General features: G+C 36.5%; 2 protein-coding genes across 4 annotated transcripts; one reads left to right on the top strand and one right to left on the bottom strand.

The window, feature by feature from the left end:
• The first annotated feature begins 942 nt into the window (after positions 1-942).
• On the top strand, positions 943-3,227 carry LOC103326197 (VQ motif-containing protein). 2 transcript variants are annotated; one of them, XM_089048984.1, is made up of 2 exons: positions 943-2,223; positions 2,769-3,227. In XM_089048984.1, exon 1 carries the CDS (start codon positions 1,302-1,304, stop codon positions 2,115-2,117), a length of 816 nt encoding a protein of 271 aa, XP_088905110.1. In that variant the 5' UTR covers positions 943-1,301; the 3' UTR covers positions 2,118-2,223; positions 2,769-3,227. The 2 variants fall into 2 exon arrangements, with proteins under 2 accessions (XP_088905110.1, XP_088905109.1); XM_089048983.1 differs by having other exon boundaries at positions 2,715-3,227.
• A 1,774-nt stretch (positions 3,228-5,001) lies between these two features.
• Positions 5,002-12,167, bottom strand: LOC103326196 (haloacid dehalogenase-like hydrolase family protein). Of its 2 annotated transcripts, XM_089048106.1 has the most exons (13): positions 11,838-12,157; positions 11,111-11,247; positions 10,509-10,568; positions 9,907-10,002; positions 8,741-8,860; positions 8,413-8,502; positions 7,704-7,886; positions 7,332-7,487; positions 6,737-6,886; positions 6,553-6,654; positions 6,241-6,350; positions 5,995-6,113; positions 5,002-5,358 (listed from the first exon to the last, which is right to left on the bottom strand). In XM_089048106.1, exons 1-13 carry the CDS (start codon positions 12,052-12,054, stop codon positions 5,267-5,269), a joined length of 1,632 nt encoding a protein of 543 aa, XP_088904232.1. In that variant the 5' UTR covers positions 12,055-12,157; the 3' UTR covers positions 5,002-5,266. The 2 variants fall into 2 exon arrangements, with proteins under 2 accessions (XP_088904232.1, XP_088904233.1); XM_089048107.1 differs by lacking the exon at positions 10,509-10,568 and having other exon boundaries at positions 11,838-12,167.
• Between the last annotated feature and the right edge of the window lie 2,249 nt (positions 12,168-14,416).

The raw sequence follows: 14,416 nt of genomic DNA, 5'->3' as shown, positions 1-14,416 counted from the left end.
GAAAAAGAACCATAGTTTTATTTTTTCAAGCCCGATGATATTTCTTTTATTAAAATTGAGGATGTCTCGAATTCGAATTTCTTCTTCCTCGTTGATCTCCGTATGTGTAATGACAAATGGTTAATAAAAAATTTATTTGTTAAATGCCTTATCATTAGAAGATGTAATTTCCCTAAATCCAATTCTTTAAAATATTTTACTCTTATTTATCTCCAAATTTATGTACGTTTTAGAGGGAAAAATTATAAACGATAACAACGAAAGTGTATTTGTTTATTTGTTTGGGTTTATATGTAAAAGCTTTTATTTATTTTATGTCAATCCAAAGAGTTTGAAGTTGATGATGAGACTTTTTCTTGGTATCCTGGAATTTGGGTTTGATTGTAGGAGGAGAGTGTAAAACAAACGTTTTATGGGAGCGTGATGAAGCAATGAATGTAATGTAATATGTATGGGTGAGATCAAAATGTTTCTATCATCTCCAATCCCATCACATTGTCATTGAGCACACACACACACACACAACAAGACACAAAACACAACACAAGAGTCTCTCTCTGCAGTCAGCCAGGACAGGGCTCTGAAGTCAATGCCTCTCTCTCTCTCATTAAAATAAAATCTCATCACAAAATTCAGAGACATACATAGATGTCTTTGATGATAAAGGTTTTGCCATTGGTGGCACACACATGCTCATGCCCTCCCTCAAATTCCCATTTCAACCAATCACCTTTTCCACCTCCTTTATAAATCCCAAAAACAGTTGGGCCATTTTTCTCTCTGCCCAATCAACTCCCTCCATTCCAATCCAACGCCACTATCCCCAGCACAACAAAAACAAAAACAAAAAAGAAAAAGAAAAAGAAAAAAGGGAAGAAAACAATTTCAACAAAGCTTGGAGGGACCAAGGTATATAGTTAGGGAAAACAACTAGCTATACTGGAGGAAAATAAAAAACTCAAGAGTCAGTCAGTCCCCCAAAACTGCAGAGAGAGGAAAACATCTATAGTCCAACTAGAGAGAGAGAGAGAGAGAGAGAGAGAGAGAGAGAAGAGGCACAACCACAAGATAACAAAACATTGCTAATAAGCAACAACCCTATTTTTCTTTTCTTTTCTCATTTCAAGGCCAAAACCAAAAGCCTTGGTTTTCACTCTTCCATCCAAATTCCAACTCTCCAAGTTGCAAAGCAAAAACCCATCATAAAGCAAGCTCTCTCTCTCTCTCTCTCTCTCTCTCTGTTTCTTTCAGAGGCAGAGTGGTTGTGGAGGTGGTGGTGAGAGGTGACAAAAAACCCACCAATGGAATTCACCTCGAGGCCTCAAGAAATCAGAGAGAAGCAACCATATTCATATTCTCCCATAAACTCCCCCAGAAGCAATGGCACCAACACAAACACAAAGACAAACACAAACAACAGTGTCTGCAGCAGCAACACCACCACCACCAACAACAACAACAATAGCTCAGGGGTTCAAATCCCCACAACCCCAAAGCTCGCAACTCCCAGATCTGACCCCAATCCCTACCCAACAACCTTTGTCCAAGCAGACACCACAAACTTCAAACATGTTGTCCAAATGCTCACAGGCTCCTCTGAAACTGTAAGCCACCAATCTTCCCCCAAACCAACCACAACCCATCATCACCATCATCCTCACAGCCATCAAGATCCAACCGTTTTGCCCTCCTCCAACAAAAGCTTCAACATCCCACCAATCAAAACAGCCCCTCCCAAAAAGCAAGGCTTCAAGCTCTATGAGAGGAGGAGCACCAATCTCAAAAACACCCTCATGATCAACACCTTGATGCCCAATTTTCCCCATCAAGCATCTGGGTTCTCGCCACGTCATCAGGAGATCCTGTCCCCGAGCTTGCTTGACTTCCCTTCCCTCACTCTCAGCCCAGTGACCCCGTTAAACGACGACCCGTTTGACAAGTCCTCTTCGTCGCCTTCTTTGGGGAATTCTTCATCGGAGGAAGATAGAGCAATTGCAGAGAAGGGGTTTTACTTGCACCCATCTCCTAGAACGACGACAACTCCCAGAGACCCTGAGCCCAGGCTTTTGCCTTTGTTTCCAGTCACTTCGCCCAGAGTTTCTGGGTCTTCTTCTTGATCATGAGGAAGAGAGAGAGAGAGATGTGTAGTATTATTACTGTGAGTGAGTTTGATTACAAGGATCATCAGAAGATTAATGGGTTTTGGATGATTTTCAATGACAGGTACAGATCTTTGTTTTAATTGTACAATTTGATATCTCTTCCATAAAATGGTAAAAGGCAGCAGCTTTGTTTAACCTCCTCCTTCTTCTTCTTTTTTATTTTGCATTTTTATGGCTATTTTTCTTTTCTTTTTTTATTAGTTATTTTCTATAGCACCAATGGAAGTTTGAAAATCAATTTTCCATGGAATCTTGGTGCACATATGAATGGGAATATGATTATCATTTTACCAACTTGCATATCAGTTTGACATTTCCTCCGAGAGAAATGCATTTTCTTTTTCCTTTTAAGTTTTTGTTTTAATGTTATGAATGTGTGTGTGTGTGTGTGTGTGGGTGTGGTGAGAGAGGACTTTTCAAAAGATGAGGGTGTGTTGTGAAGTGTTTACTGATAATTACCAGATTGATTAAGAATTTAATTGAGTTTGAGTATATTTGAGAGTGAGATTCAATTTGTTTAAGGGTTCTTACTTAGGGTCCCCCATTGAGCAGAAAAACTTATATGAAACGGGAATAACACTGTTTTGTCATCCCGACCAATCACAGACTACCACGAAAAAGATATCACGCGCGGCACCTTGTCCCAGTTTCATGTAAATGTTTCGTCCCATAGAGGAGGGAGAGAGGGAGGACCACATTTCCCATTCACCAAGGCCGTATATGAAACTTCCACCGACTCATAATATCATATGGTCTTCTTCTGTCAGCTGTTGCAAATTGTTGAGCTAATGCAATGTAGTACGAATATATGATGTTCTGGTGGAATTGCCATTGATCTGATATTCAAATGATGTCATTTTATTTTGTTCTATTGATAAAATAGCAATATTGGCAATAAGTCACTTTCTCTTCTTATGTAGACCAAGGACCATGGGTACTTTGGTCTTATTATTGATTTTTTTCCCCTTACCAGGAGAGATTTTTGGGGAGAGGGAAGCATGATTTATGAACCCCTATATTATTGGTTATGTTGACAGAAAAAGTACAAAAATTGTCAGATGCAAATTTTATTTTTATTTTTTGGATCACTGCCCTTTTAATATGAGTCTTTTTCGACCTAAGATTTTCAGAATCCTATCCCAGTTCCAGCTGTGTAAAGTTTCAGAATTTCAGTTGGGGAATTCTTAGGTTATGGGGTATGGGATGATATCTACCCGTCGATGTATTCAATGACCAAGATAAAAGAAAGAGAAATCCTTTTTTTTTTCCCCAGAGAAACTTGCTATTGCTTGCACGACTTATACGGATTTACCATGTCATTTATGGATCAACACAATAAAAGCCAAATATATCCGACTTTTGATTTTATTTCAGATGTTTTGTTTCAAGATTGTAATAGGGAATTTTTACGAGTGTGATCCTAGGGGGACCGGAGTGCTCTATCGGAGGCTAGGTTCCTTCTCTTGCTTGTGGTTGAGAGGGTAGGCTACATGGTTAGTTGATGACCAATAACGCTCATTTAGTGTAAAGATACTCGTCTAATCCTTTAAGACATAGCCTAATTTTGTGCTTGTTTCATCCCTCATCATTAATAGAAATACTATCGCCTTTGTGTTAAAAAAAATACATAGCAGCCATTAAGTACACATTTCATTAATCAATCATGCTAATAGGCAACACTCGGTCTACAAAATACGTTCCATAATTATTACACGTATTTAGAGTTTATCTCAAAACATCATACGAAAATGAGAATGAGGGGTTTTTCTTGTTACTTAAAAATGTGACGGTTCCATGGTAGTACTTTAGATATGAAGAGCTCAACTTTCATGTCAAAGTGTCAATCTACATGAAAAGAAAAGGATTGCACTTTTTTATAGTTAGGGTTTTCCACTTATGTACTAGCTTACCTTGTGCTGAGATATAAAGACTTGCGGACCAGAAGGAACTCATCCAAACATTCCTCCTCTTTTTTTCTTCATTTGAGTTTTATTGTGATGTAGACTCTTTTGACTTGGAGAGCAACAACTTTCTCAATGTGTGGACGCAAGAAAGAAAAAGAAGAAACAAAAGGTGGGGCTGTTGTTATGACAGTGAGAAGGAAAGGAGAAAATAGAGTACAATTGAATTAAGAAAGCTGCAGAGAAAATGTGAAGACTTTTTCTTTCCTATTTGAACACTCATTCTGTCATTGTGTATCTGGTCTGGTCTGGTCTGGACATAGGGTACGTTGAACTGAAAAACCGCCAAGATCTTTTTGCAGTTTGATGCAAACTAGATTGTCTTTTTTTGTGCCAGTTTTAGCTTGGCAAGGCTTGTTGCTTTTATTGGGATGTTCAACCAGTCTTGGATTTTTATTACAAATTGGAAATCTTGATATTCATCAAGGAAATTTATGCATTTCTTAATATTTCAGGGGGTGTGTTTTACCCCCAAAATATATATTTTTTTAATCAAAAAAACTTAGGTGGGTAATGGGAATTTGGAGACATGACAAGCCTCAAGAAGAGGAAATCAAATTATTTTTAAAAAAAGTAAAAACACATAAAATCTATGACACTGATGAAAGTGAGATTCTGTCCTAAATTATTGGGACCATGTTGGGGGCAACTCCAATAAAATTCTTTCATTATAGGACCATGTTGGTAGCTGTAAATGTGCATGCCAGATTATAAACCTAGTTAAGGATTTATGTGCTTTTATTAGAGTGGTCAACTGCTTAGACACCCACAGAAGTAGTCTTTTCCCAACTGGAGCTACATATGATACGACTAACTGCTTACACAGCTACAAAAGTAGCGGCTTTTACCAAGCAATTTAAACTGAAAACAAAACAAAATAAAAATCCAAGAAACACGGTGATGCATTTTTTTATTTTTTAATTATTTTTTATAGTACAAGTGATAGTCTAAACTAATAGAGAGATGAATTTCTCATACAAACACAACTAAGATGTCAAGGGGTTCGAACCTGAGACCTCTTGTCTACAAGTCAAAGGCCCTATATAAGACTATTTTTTGACAACCTGGAAAAGTTGTATATTTTATTCATGTATTTATTCATGGCAATATATATTTCATGCTATATGATTACAAAGCACGCATTCAGATTTCCGAGAAAGAATTGATTGTCTTGAACCCATGATTTTCTGGAAGAGGTCCATTCCCTGGTCGGATAGATACAATAACTTCCAATCCTGAAACACCAAAAAAGTATCTTAGCATCAATCTCAACACAAAAAACTGAATAACAAGTGTTCATCTTTCCTTCTCGTTTTCAGTTTTTGTTATGTTGGAGCATTATTGAACTAGCAAGGATAGAAAACTGTGTAGCTACTATGGTTATCAATCTTCTGTCAAAGGTCTCCATGACAAAATAAAGGGCATTAAGATATTTCGATCTTCTGGTGGTTCTCATATCTTCAGAACAATAAATTATTTATTTATCCTTCTAAAGTACCCAAGGATTGTAATGTTGAAACAGTGCCATTGCTAGACCTTTTAGCATGATAGTGTATGATGCATGCCCTTTGCAAGCATACTCATATCCCCATTCTAAGGACTCTTGCGAGCACCTACTGATTTCCCAGACACTAATAATAACAGAAACTGGTGGTAGGGAAGGTCCTAGCCCAATCTGTGGTAGGGGAGAGGTTCCTAGTGTGGATTGCCAATACACAAAGGGAGAAAATCCTACAGGTTTATACACCATTGTCTAACAATTAGCGGTCACGTGCTAGCCACATGACCAGGTTGTTGATAGGAGGGTCTTTACACCTGATTACATTTAACATTTTCTATAGAGGGGTGGGGTAAAACAGGTAACTCATTACCTGCTTCCTTTGCAGCAACAGCTTCTTGAAAGACATCTGTCACAAATAAAACCTGTGATGGCTTATCAACTCCAACTGATTGTACAATTTCAGCATAACTGCTACTTTCCCTTTTGTTCCTGAGAGAGAGAGAGAGAGAGATGTTAGCTAGGTTGAAATGAATTAGGAAGCTGGAAGTAGATATACATTCATGTTAAGTAAAAATATTTTTTAAAAGAAGAAAAAGATTCTGAGTTTTAAATGTACCCCACTGTGGTGTCGAAAAATCCAGACAAATATTCTCTTAGGTCCCCATAGTTTGAGTTGCCAAATATAAGTCTCTGTGCCAACCTGCTACCACTAGAGTATATGTACACCTGCCGCACAAAATCTCAACAATTAAGGTATGTCTTCAAGAAATGAAACATCAACTTCATCAAGGAATTCAATCTAATCTAATTTGTCTAGTTAGCATATGTACCAAAGAAACTGGAAACATTCGCGGCCCATGAACTAAAACTTGACCATCCTCAGAGATTGCAATTTATATGCGAAGAAAAATGAAAATAGGATCATTACCTTTATGCCAGAATCATGCCATTTCTTAAGAGCTTCTGGTACATCCTCAAAAACTACTCCCTCTAATTCCTTCTTTTCATATCCAGTTCTCCAGATATGTCCCTGCATAGCCGAAAGTCAGTTATATCCCAAATGATACGCAACATAGCAAGAAAATTCCTTATAAGTACAAAAAATTGCTTACTTGCAACTGTTTCAAGGCAGTGATCTTCCGATCAGCTTTTATCATCGATTCAACATTAGCAACCAAAGCTCCAATAACCTCCTCTTTCCCTACATCATCCAAGGGGATGGGAACAGAACCAACAACACCTTTTTCCAGGTCATCTTGAACCTATAATAAAGAGGTAAAACTTTCAATTATCAGTTCAAAGTGTCGAGCTTACTTCTGTGAATTTGATATGTGCATGACAAATTTAACTTTTTAAATAAAACATTAAATTGCTAGCCTGAGTCCAGAGTAGTCAAAGATTTCCAGTTTTAACTTCTAGCAGGGATTGAAAGATAAAACTTTGGTTTTCTCACTTCAAAATTAATTATATTTGCATTCTTATAGAAAAAAGTAATTGTATTCATAGCACAAGTCAAACTCAAAGGGACTACTTTAATTCTAAAGCAATGCTATTACCATGAAATTTTCAATGACCTACTGTGGCAGCATCCTAGTGTATTCACACACCATGTGGTGCACTACTGACCCAGAATTAACAGCTGCAAACTAATGTGGTTATATACAGGTGTACGGTCAACAAAACATCACTCCAGAACAAAAATCTTACCTGGGAGCGCAACAACTTTATGTCATCTTGAGTTTCTGTGGTGTCATATGTTGCAGACAAATGCCTCCCAACATTATTGCGGGCATATGGAAAGAGAACATCAGTCACAAACGATATGGGAGTAGTAGTTCCCTCAATGTCAAGAACAATGCAACGCTACAGAAAAACACAAAATACATAAAGAACAGGAAAAAGACATTAGTTTTATATGAGAAATCGTGAAAATGCTAATTATCAAAATTCTCAACCAAAAGGCAATATCTGCATTCAAACACAAAAATATATAAAGAAGCAGAAAAGGTGAGGTTTCTAAGTAAACTAAACGACAACGAAATTAGACAAGAACCCAGAGAAATAAACAATTAAACTCACTTGTGACTGGTCAGATTTATTATCTGAAGCTGCAGTCCCAGCATTCACAGATATGTTTCTGTGAATACCACTTCCTAAAACTCCTTTGACATTTTGTATAGGACCATGGATTGGAGTAGACGGGTCCAAACCCAACTGGTTAAGTTTGATAGCAGCATCAAAGAGATAGTGATAGCATTCAGCCTGAAACAAAGAAACAAAGAAATATATATATATATATATATATCAGAATTGAGTTGAAAGCATTAAAATGAACCTTTAAGCCACTAAGAGAATAAGAGGCTCCATAGTTTTAGATCAATACTTTAGACATCAATATATATAGGTAGAAACTAGAAAGCTTAGTACGCTACATATTTGCAATTTTTCCTTTTCTTTATTCCCATTCTCCCTTTTTGGTAAAATCTATCCATGCTTGAAGAGGACACTGCCTGTTGTAGCTTTAGTTTTATCACCAAGCTTAAGATGCAATTGAGATTCATAAAACTGCTGCTTGTTGCGACTTTATTACACCATTCATATGAACAGAAACATAAACTTGCAACTTTCAGTAACCAGCATGCATACACAAGTATGATATAGCACACAAAATGCCCAACCCCTTATGCACAACTGATTCTTTTACCTTTAATATTTACACTGGTTGCCTAACTAGCAGTTGTAGGCATCACATACTGCAAAATCAACAATTATTCCCTAAGATACGCACCTGAGTTTTAGCGCTGATCCATGAGTCTCCCCATATATAGATGCCATGATTACGAACAAGCACAGCTGTTGTTTTTGGGTAGGCTTCAATCTATAGAACATGAAAGAAAGCAAATACTCATCCACATAGTAAATCCTAAGTTTAATATTGACATAGCAATCAAGCAAAACTAATAAAATGAAGTGCAACTGGATTAAGTACATAATTGTGCCATGTATGAACTCAAGCAACCATATGTCACTGGGATGAAGTCCATCATAATATTAGTTTACGTCATCAAAAGTTGATAGGATCACTACACCAAAATAAGTTTAAAACTTGAACATACAGCTTTGGCAAGAGACTCTGTCAGCTCATATTCATAGGCAGTGTTCTCTATTATTGGGACCACAAGTTCATCATAATAACCATGCCCTTGGATTCCTTTGATCATCTCCATATGAGTAATCTGCACATTTGTATACCACAAGAAAAGAAAGCAAACTATTAAAAGAGACAACCAGTAACAGTAGGCAGGAATAATTACACAGAGGAAGTGCTAGACTCACCACAATGAAAGAAAAAAAAATGTATATATACGTATTGGCTTTTGAGAGCAAGTAAACAGTCCATCGCAACACATTAACTGAGTTATCACTTGGCATTCTAAAATCATGATACCTTTTAGATTTTCACTGCCATTATTCTGCACATGTTCTCCTAAGTTTCTAGCTAATATTACAATTCATGAATGCAACATTTTACTATTAATTTGATATTGTCTCCTCCTTGATGTTCTATTTTGTAATATAACTAGAAATTTATGTGACATTCCTAGTTTCCACTCCTCACATTGACTCCGGTTTCATTTTGAAGCTAGAATTACGCTTGAACTACCCAAATTTCTGGAGCCCGTACTCTGCTTTTAATCCTCATTCTACTCTATACACAAAGATATCAAAGTATTTCAGGAAAAGCATACTGTTTCAAAGACTTCTGATCTTAGAGATCATTTCTGAGATAAGAAAGAAACCAAATAATATTATTAACGTAATATACTAAGGGAAAGCCTATTGTACTTTTATCTGTGGGAAATAAGCAGCTGAAATTCCATCATCTAGAAACTCCTTCAATTGTTTGAAAGCAATAAGATCACATGCAAACCTTACGCTAACAGATGCAGAAACAGTTGCATCAGACAAATCTTAGCTCACAGCTAATATATCAATTTTCTTTCTATATTCTGTTGGCTGCATTTCCTATCGTATTACTACAAAGTTTCATTCTACATACCTCTATTAGAGGCTAGAAAGTTCATTAATTTTCAAAAGATCTTGAAAGAGGGAGTCAATACAATGAAGACAAATCCAACTTTTCACGCAAAGGGAGGTGAACATAAAAAAGGGGAAAAAAAAGATATAGACAGCAATGAATAAAAACACGAGGTCCCTTTGTTTTTGTGTATTTATTAGCACTTAATATCCTCACTAATGGATACCAGGAATAAAAACTTACTCGGAATTCTTTTGCTAATGGATTGATCATTGTTACAAGACAAGATTCTATCCCATGACTATGAATAACAGCCCCAGCATTACGCATCTCATATGCCTGGAAAACAAGGGAATATATGTCAACCATAACTTCTCAAAAGAGAGGTCAGCCTTACCAAATGGTGAGTATTCATGAACCCCAACATCCACAAATAGGATATGTCATAACATGGAATGAAAAAACACAGAGAAACAGGATCAGTGGCTGGCATTACAAGGTTAAACAATGTTTTAGTAAAATAGTATGTTTGAAGCTGTTGAATTGCCTTCAAGAAGCAAAATGGCCTGAAAGATATAGGAAATAGTAGTTCCTCAACATTAGTTTCAACATGTCTCCAAAACTAACAAACAAAAAGAAAACTTATTACTTAGAAAAAAGAGCACTAGCATCCAACATGGAACACTGGAACCAAGATAACCCAATGAACACAGTTTTATATGTAGTAATAGTGAAATAAATAGTGTGGGCAAAGGGACTGCTATCCCAATTCACATGATCCAGATGAGTCTTCATGACCGTTTACATCCAAAATCATGTAAGTTCCAAATCACTCTGCATTGTACCTTGTAATTGAGATTCCTTGACATTTTTCTCCGCGAAATCAATCGCCTCTTGGCTATATTCTGATAGGGATCCAATAGTCATAAGCAATCAAAGTCTTCATGAGTGATTATTTTGGTTGCTAATGGAATGTAGGAAAAGATAACGCATAGAAGCTCTTTCTTTTTTGGTTCATTATCGAATTTCCTTGACTATGTTCAATATTTGGAACTAAAACCTCCACCTAGTTTAGCAGCTTTAGCTTCCCACAAATTTAAGATTTAAAATTTTAATCTATTATCTTCTTGTGCTTAGCAACTCTAGATAAGACAACTGAATATGGGAATAAAATGCTATGGCCACTAAAAAGTTATGAGTTTGCCCAATACCCAACTTACTACAGCACATATACCCAAAAGAATCCCAGAATCTTTTATTATTGTCCTAACCATATAATCAGATATGGGCCCAAATAATAAATTTGCAGAGTGGAGCAGATTAGCCATTTCAGAGTTTTTAAATATTCTGACTGATAACTGATTTGTCAAAATCAGACAATAGTCATGGCTAACTTTATACCATCCATGTAAGCATAGTGTTTATAAGAAGCACAAAGAATTGATACCTTCATAAAAAGTGGACCACAATCAGAACACTTAGGAGGTTTGTGTGGGTACGGCTTCGGAGATGGAGTAGACAAGATAGACCCATTTGGAGATAACACATACATGTCCTCTGGTAGCATTCTCTCCTTCTGAACGCCTACCACATAACAAACACATGAAAAATTAAGCCCAGAAAACCCATAAAAGGACACATATCGAGAATGTACTTACAGTGCAACCATATTCTACAAGAATGGATAAACTCACTTCTCATTCAATGACTACAAAACCAAACCAAGAGTGAGCTATTACACTTGTTTTAGCAGGGAATAAACGCCATAAGGCAAAAAAATTTCGCCTTTAAGCTTGAATGATGCATATCCGAAAACAAATAATTAACAAGCACATAACAAAGTATGCTAACACAGAATTTTCATTAATAAAAAAGCCCACCTGCGCTTGAACGCTTACATAACATTCCAAACCATATGCAATATTGAGCTCATAAGACAAAACAACACAGAAGAGCCAAAAAGACTCAACATTCAGCATAAATTAAAAATGCCCAGAAAGTAAACAACCAAAAAGAACACCCACAACACAAACTTTAGTTAATATAACACCTATACAGAAATCAAAAACACAAACAAGCAACACACACAACAAACGGAGCAAAAACAATGAATACCCAGAAACCAAAAACGGAAAACCCAGAAAAGGAGCTGTAGAAAATTGAGTGAAAAATACCAGAGGGAGACATGACTACGAGTTGTTGGGGCTTAGGAACAGAGTTATCGTGAACTTTGATTGTGATGCTACCACCAGTCCCTGAGACCCATCCAAGATTGTAGAACTGGCGGCACAGGTCTGATATCAGAACCTTGGTGTCGCTCACTGCTCTGCTTTCCAAGTAAGCCTGCGAAGCCGTACCGAGTTTCGCTCCGTTCACTGCCACTGCCGCCATTGCGAGTCTAGAGAGAGAGAGAGAGAGAGAGAGTGATTGAGCTTCAATACTAGGCTACCTTCAAAGTATCTGAATCAAAAAAAACTAACAAAAGAACAAAAAAAAAAATTATGAAAAAGTTCAAAGCTTTATATATGATTGTGTTACCAGCTGGTGAGTGAAATGCCGAATTTGATTGGGCAAAGACCAACTCTGCGCCAAAGTCTGTTTTGTTACTTTTGTTTTGTAGGTGTGTGACCAAAATTTGCTCCATTCGTCAGCTAATTCTTATGTGAAATTACTTTATTAATATTGGCTAAAATAGCCCTTTTCACAAATTTTATTCTGACATAAATAGGGAATTATAATGACAACAAAGAGACACTATATAGAGAAGGAGTTATTGTAGAATAAAAGTTGTAACAAATGCTATTTTAGCACAAACTTAAACCTTTTAAGTAAATTTAATTTTTAAACGGAAAAACAAAAAGGGAATTAAAATGGGCAAGACCCAGCTATCCAAAAAAAAAAAATGCATGAACCACAAGATGTGGTGTGTTTGACAAACTGCCATTTCCAGTTGGCGGACTGTTTGGTGCCTAACTGGCAGAGATTCGAAACCAATTAGAATGACATGGGCAAGCCGAATTCCGAGCAGGAATTAATCTCACCCTTCAAATGTGAGGACATCTCGTGATATTTATCCCCAAAAAAAAAAAAAAAAAGAAGATGCATGACTCATGACTTCCTGCCATCTTTTGCATCACCACCTGCCTATGTTGACTATGTCCTTATTCATATTTATGCGTTATATTTTGATATTGTTGTAGATGGGTAATTTAAGCATTTTCATTTTGTTGAGGCTATATATCAAGGATATTATGGTACATTTGGATGAAGAATCTAAAAGTACATCAATGCCTGGATAAAAAGGATACGTCATCAAATATATCGGGATATCACCAAGTATTTTAATCTTATGCATACAAGGCACCTCAAAGCACTTCCGATTGGGTATTAAAATTTGTATGAAACGAGAATAATACTATTTTGTTGCTATTTTTAACCAATCATAAACTGTCACATAAAAATTTTATCATGCATGGTGTAAGATGTTTCTCCCAATTGGGAGTGGGATGTGGGTGAGATGTTCCATTTTAAAAATAAATAAAAACATTTGTTTATGAGAATCTGTAAGAATAACGTTGAGTGAGGGTGTGGGCTTAATATAGGCCTCGTCTGCTAAGTTTTTTTTTTTTTTGGGGCTGTAGCCCCCAAGTTTATCAAACGAAATATTTAGATAACATTGTTAGGTTTTGGGCCTTTATGGATAAATCCTCAAAAATCTACTTTCTCTAAATTTATTTATTTCTGCCTCACTTTAATAGTAATTCTTTATTTTTTGCCTCCCCTTAGTAGTAATTTATCAATCTTTTGGCCCCATCTTGGTAAAATGTATGTTGCTACTTTTTTTTCTTCTTCTTCTTCTTGTTATAAATATCTTTTCTGACATTTTTTCTTTATACCAGTGATATTGTCTAAATACTCGATGGACTCACTATTATGATCAACTTGCACTTATACACATTTTTTTGGCATCTTCTTTTTTCATTTGTTGCAATCTTACTTTATTAATTTTATAAAAACCCCAGACCATGTTTGACTTATGTGCCCACATCTTAGCTTCTGGTATTCCGCCACTTCTTCTACCACACCACAAAGATAACCAAATAAATTCATCATAAGAATACAATATAAACTAAGTAGAACTTGCCATCAAAGTCTAGCCGAGTGGAAAAGAGGTTTGATTTGCATATCAAATTTAGTCTCATGTTTGAACTCTCATAACATCTTGATAGTGTGTGTGAAAAAAAAAAACCCTCTCTCTTTTGTAGTTTAGACTATGATTATTCGCAGCAATGGTCCCTCAACTATACCCGTAGTTGCATTTGGGTCACTGAACTTAATTATTAGTTGCAAAGGTCACTCAATTGGCTGTTGTGTTGCACCATTGGTCCTTCGGTCAAACTCCGTTAAATTTTCTATCAAAAGTGAGGGTAAATTCGGAAATTCATCCACAACTCTCCATTGTCGCAACCTAATCCTTGCTTCTACACTCACTGTAAACCATCAATCATAAACATTCATAAATGGAGGGAGGGAGAGAGAGAGAGAGAGAGAGAGAGAGAGAGAGAGTGCTCGCCTTTTCCTTCCTATATTACAACTATTAGTATTAGTGAGGGACATGGAGATAGGTTTGGGAATTGTGTGTGTGTATATAAGGGGTAAGAGATTTTCACAAAATGGGGGAGCAACAGGTTGTAGGAGTTGCCTGCTGGTTGGGTATCACATATATAAGAGGAAAGGGGTTTCATGAGAGAGA

This window comes from Prunus mume, linkage group LG3 (assembly GCF_029339155.1).
Source record: "Prunus mume cultivar Tortuosa linkage group LG3, ASM2933915v1, whole genome shotgun sequence".
NCBI lineage: Eukaryota > Viridiplantae > Streptophyta > Magnoliopsida > Rosales > Rosaceae > Prunus > Prunus mume.
The sequence above is the reverse complement of the archived record's forward strand: the minus strand, read 5'-3'. Positions and strand labels throughout refer to the sequence as shown.